General features: G+C 36.7%; 1 protein-coding gene across 1 annotated transcript; it reads right to left on the bottom strand.

Annotated features, from left to right (window-relative positions):
- Positions 1–731: 731 nt before the first annotated feature.
- On the bottom strand, positions 732–4,257 carry LOC138305086 (potassium voltage-gated channel subfamily A member 1-like). Its single transcript, XM_069245488.1, has one exon. The coding sequence runs from the start codon at positions 4,255–4,257 to the stop codon at positions 2,800–2,802; it is 1,458 nt and encodes a 485-aa protein (XP_069101589.1). The 3' UTR covers positions 732–2,799.
- Positions 4,258–4,724: the final 467 nt, after the last annotated feature.

Below are 4,724 nucleotides of genomic sequence, written 5' to 3' on the forward strand. Positions count from 1 at the left end.
CCATGTTTTAATAAAACCTAAGATTCCTCCATCTTGACAAGTTGTCCCGGTACTACCTGGTGGATGACGTACTTAAACAGGGACTGGTATGTTATGGTCAACTCTAATTAGTAATTTGGAGTATGTGTCTATGGTAATATTAATCCTATATTAGTATTGATATCGATAGGTGATAACTCACGTCACTGATCATGTACAAGGGCGCAACTAGTCCGCTAAACCTGCCTATATTATTAGGCTTAAAAATGCCTAATGTACATTAGGCTTTAAAAGAAAAAAAAAGCCTAGTAATATAGACAGGTTTAGCGGACTAAGGCGCGACCACTCGCTAGTGTCGTAGAATATACTTAGATTTACGATAAAACATACTCCATTGGAGAGTTTATCGGACATTCCAGGCGTGAAGGGCTGATAGCGTTTCCGTCACAAATCCTACTTGACCCTTGTCATCGATACTACACCAGCATGACGTCACACGACACGAAAGTTGGACATTATATACACACATCAAAATTGATACAAATGGTCGGACAAATAGTTTAGAAAGAATTAATACTGTATACCGTTTTAGTCATTTCTCAATATTCTCTAAATGTAGGATGGTTATTGAGGGTCCTCCGTCTGTCCGTCTGAACAACGTATACCACGGAGTGAATCCAATAACAACAAAAATATTTACCAATAATCTCCAGCAATTAGCTTTAATGACAAATTCTTGTTTGACCATGATTACAATTTTGGTCGTTTTTTGTAATAACGGAAGAAAAGCACCCCTAGATTGAGAGAGAACATCGTTTTTGACTCGTCTGTACAATAAATACATTAAATGTAGAGTAGAACTTTAATTTAATCAATCACAGATATGCACTCAGTCAATAGATTCAATAGGTTAAAAACTTCATAAAAAGATAAGAATTTGCAAGTTTGTTTGAATTTTAAAACCTTGCAAAAATATCTAAACGTAATTGTTACCCAATGTAATCATTTAAATATGATATTAATGCAACTGAAAGTTTATAAAAAATATTAGTATAAATTCAACTGCGTCATTGTATTTCTGCTTTACTGTTAATAGTTTTATATTTTCATCTTTCGGTTCCATAACCTACAGGAAAGTGCGTACGTAAAAAACCTATATATTCGTTAGAGTTCACCTGTGATAAGGTTAGATAAACGATTATGATATAAATGTTTATATGTTTTAAGTACTGTGTAGGTAGTTTATACGGTCCGTTGTATGTTTAACACTCCGTTACACAAATCACACCATTACACCTAGGTTAAGGTTTACACATCATTGTCAAGGTCACCAATACTGTCCCGCCGTCTTTGGACGCTAAATGATGTATAAGAACATTTTTCACTAATATGAGTTTGTATATTAATCTATGTGTTGCCATATTTTTCACAATTACTTATTCTTTTGATTATATTATAGGCTTAATCAATGAGGAAAGATATAAAATTACGAATACCAGTAATATTTCTTAGATAGAAAAAAAAAGTAAAAATGCCAAATGAAAAGTTGAGATATCCCTAACTTGTTGACATTATGTGAAATTCTCCTTGTTGCTATATGTTCTTATTTCCACTGACGACCTGTTTCAACAAAATAAACATATAATAACTGGTAATATTAAGCATCATTAATATGAAACGCATTAAGGCTGTATAAGATTAAACCATTCAATATTACGAAATATTGTGTTACCATTGGACAAAGGGCGATAATCCAGTCTGCGCCAAACACGTAGTGGAATTTATTCTAATCTCTCTTCTTATGGTACGGATAAACCCACATTATGTAATAGTCTAAAGGACTAGGTATGGTAAGGGTCTTTTGTGCCCCCCAAATCCACTATTTTTCAAAGTCTGTCATTAAGATGTGAATCTTGCATTTCAAATAATATTTACATATCTGACATATTTGATAGTGCTTTTAGGTAATATTGAAGTTCTAGTTGTCATGGCAACCTTTTTTTATTATCCAATAATTATGCAAAATATGAAAATTTCATCAAAATTTGCCTTTTTTACGCAGTTTTTCATCTAGTTAACATAGAGCGCATTCTAGATCAATTTTTTTATTTCTGAAAATGATGTATTCTTCGTGTCTGCTAATTCCCTTAAAATATAAAGTGTTCTAGGTTGTGCTCTATTGCTTTTAAAGGAAAAACTATCAAAGAATATGCCAAAATTGACCAAATTTTCAAATTTGCATTATGTATGCAAAGTTACCATGGTTATATAGCAAAAACATACTTTCTGTCAACAAAAATATCATAAAGTTTTTATCAGGGATGTATTCAATATATCAAACGCAGCAACTTAATTTCTAAATACTTAATTTGAAATTTGGTAGTCTTAAGGGCCAAAAGAGCCATTACCATATCAAGTCCTTTATATGTCTTAAAATTAGCGTACACAATGTTTAATTGTGCATGTGAAGGTGTCGCATCTTTTCTCTATTATTTGGCCAACCGCTTATTCAGAATCAGAGTACTCTACGGGATATGTAGATAGCTTCTGCTATTTATAGCCGCTACGAAAATTAGAAAAAAAAACCATTCAATTCCTATATATATATGTAACTATGCTAATTAAATCCTAAGTTAGGCGTCATCCTGTTATCAAGAAAAACAAAAAGAAAATGCATAACATCTTTGGGTTTAAACAAACATCAACGTAAAAAGACTTGCTTTACTAACAACTATATAAAAAAGAGCAGTTCTCACGCAGCTCCTGTAATTAATGATAATATCGACCAATATCAATTACCAAACAGATGTTACTGGATGTCTAGTAAACAGACGTCCTTCCGTTGTGTGCGTTGTAGAGGCTGTTAAAGTTTGTCACGATAATCGGCACCGGAAGTGCGATAGTCAGAATTCCACCGAGAACTGTGAATGTCCCGACGATCTTCCCGGCAACACCCTGCGGGAACATATCTCCGTATCCTACGGTTGTCATAGAAACGATTGACCACCAGAATGTATCCGGTATACTATGGAAATGGCTGTAGTTTACATGGGCTTCACTAAAATACATGGCGGTGGAGAATATGATCACCCCTAGAAACAAAAACATGACGAACATTCCGAGCTCCTTAATACTGTTCCTGAGTGTCATGGCTAGAACCTGTAGTCCACGGGAGTGTTTGCCGAGTTTTAGTACTCGTGTAACCCTAGAAATCCTGAGAACAACCAAAGCGTTACTGGCCGAGGAGTCCATACAGACGCCGGACACACAGTAGGTAACGACAAACACAATGTGGGGTGTCACCGACATCACATCGACCCAGTTCTGGACGCTCTTCAGGAAGACAAGTCTGGATGGACAAGATATAAACCGTATCACCAGCTCAAATACAAACCAAGCAACGCATATACTCTCCAGAATGAAGAAATGGCTTCCAAAGTTGATCGTTACTGCTGACAGTTTAAGTTTCGTTGAGTTATTTTCTGTAACATTACGATACGTGTACACACAAGAATCAACTCTATATTCCGGTACAGTTTCAAAACAGAAAATAGCGATTGAAAGACAAATAAAAGCCACTGAAACAATGGCCATTAACCGGGCACCGAGAGAACTGTTTGGCTGCTCCAGGAGTTGCCAGATTGCTTTTAAAGTTTTGTTCTCTGGTAACAGAAACTCTTTTTCCAGAATGAATCCTTCGCTCCCTTTGTATTCGTCAATCAAATCACTGTCAAATCCGAAGAATTCCAGCTCATTGATAAAAATGTCGATTGGTACCTCGAAAGGACATTTCAGTCGGCCTCCACTCTGGTAGTAGTACAGAATCGCTTGGAAACTTGGTCTATGTCTGTCAAAGAAATACTCATTGTGTTTGGAATCCCAGAATTGTTTTCGTATGGAGGGGTTTCCCAGCAAAGTATGAGGCAGTCTGTTTAGTGTTTTAAGCTGGGTTTCGAACCTAAGACCACTGACGTTGATAGTCACTCGTTTACAGCACTCGTGCACACAGTCGTGATCTGCCACGACCGGGTGAGATGAACCATCTCCGGATGAGAGCTCCAATCCTTCATCCTCACTGACTAAACTCACACGACTTTCAGTTCTATTCAGAAATTCGTTGGTCGGTATGACCTCGAAGCCACTGAGTAATGAGGAGGCTGGTCGGGAAGAGAAATCGACCGGAGATGGCCGTAACCGTGTTCCATCACTGGTGCCGTTTAACTGCCCTCCCAGTAACCGCCGGCCAATGGTAGGAGTACCGGTGTTGATAAACTGCATCTTTGAACAGATTCCAGTATTCTAACCCCAATGTAATATCGCTAAGTATACCAGCGCCGTTTTCTAAAATGTGTTTGATAATCGCATTTAACATACAAACCGTATGATTATGCAACATTAAGCATTAAACACTGTCGATCGACTCCGGACAACAGGTTACATTGTTACTGGACACAATAGGGTTCCGTAACAATTGGTCATTGTTACGAAAGTTGTCGCTGGTCAGTGGCATACTTGTTGCAATAACTGTTCTAATTTTTATAAATACCACCATCACATAACAGACGTTGTTTACCACAGACATTTAAATGGACATAGTCCGTTAAGAAGTATTTTTCACACATGAAGCAACACTGAGAAACAATAAAGCTTAGTTAGCCATACTAATTCACCACAATGGTAACACGAGTTACCTGATCAAGAGTGACAAAGTAGACCATAACAAAAAAAACATAACTATGATTTTA

The sequence above is a fragment of the Argopecten irradians genome, chromosome 12 (genome assembly GCF_041381155.1).
Source record: "Argopecten irradians isolate NY chromosome 12, Ai_NY, whole genome shotgun sequence".
NCBI lineage: Eukaryota > Metazoa > Mollusca > Bivalvia > Pectinida > Pectinidae > Argopecten > Argopecten irradians.

Excerpts from the sequence above, each read along its gene's own strand:
- LOC138305086 (XM_069245488.1), bottom strand. The coding sequence starts at position 4,257 with ATGCAGTTTATCAACACCGGTACTCCTACCATTGGCCGGCGGTTACTG.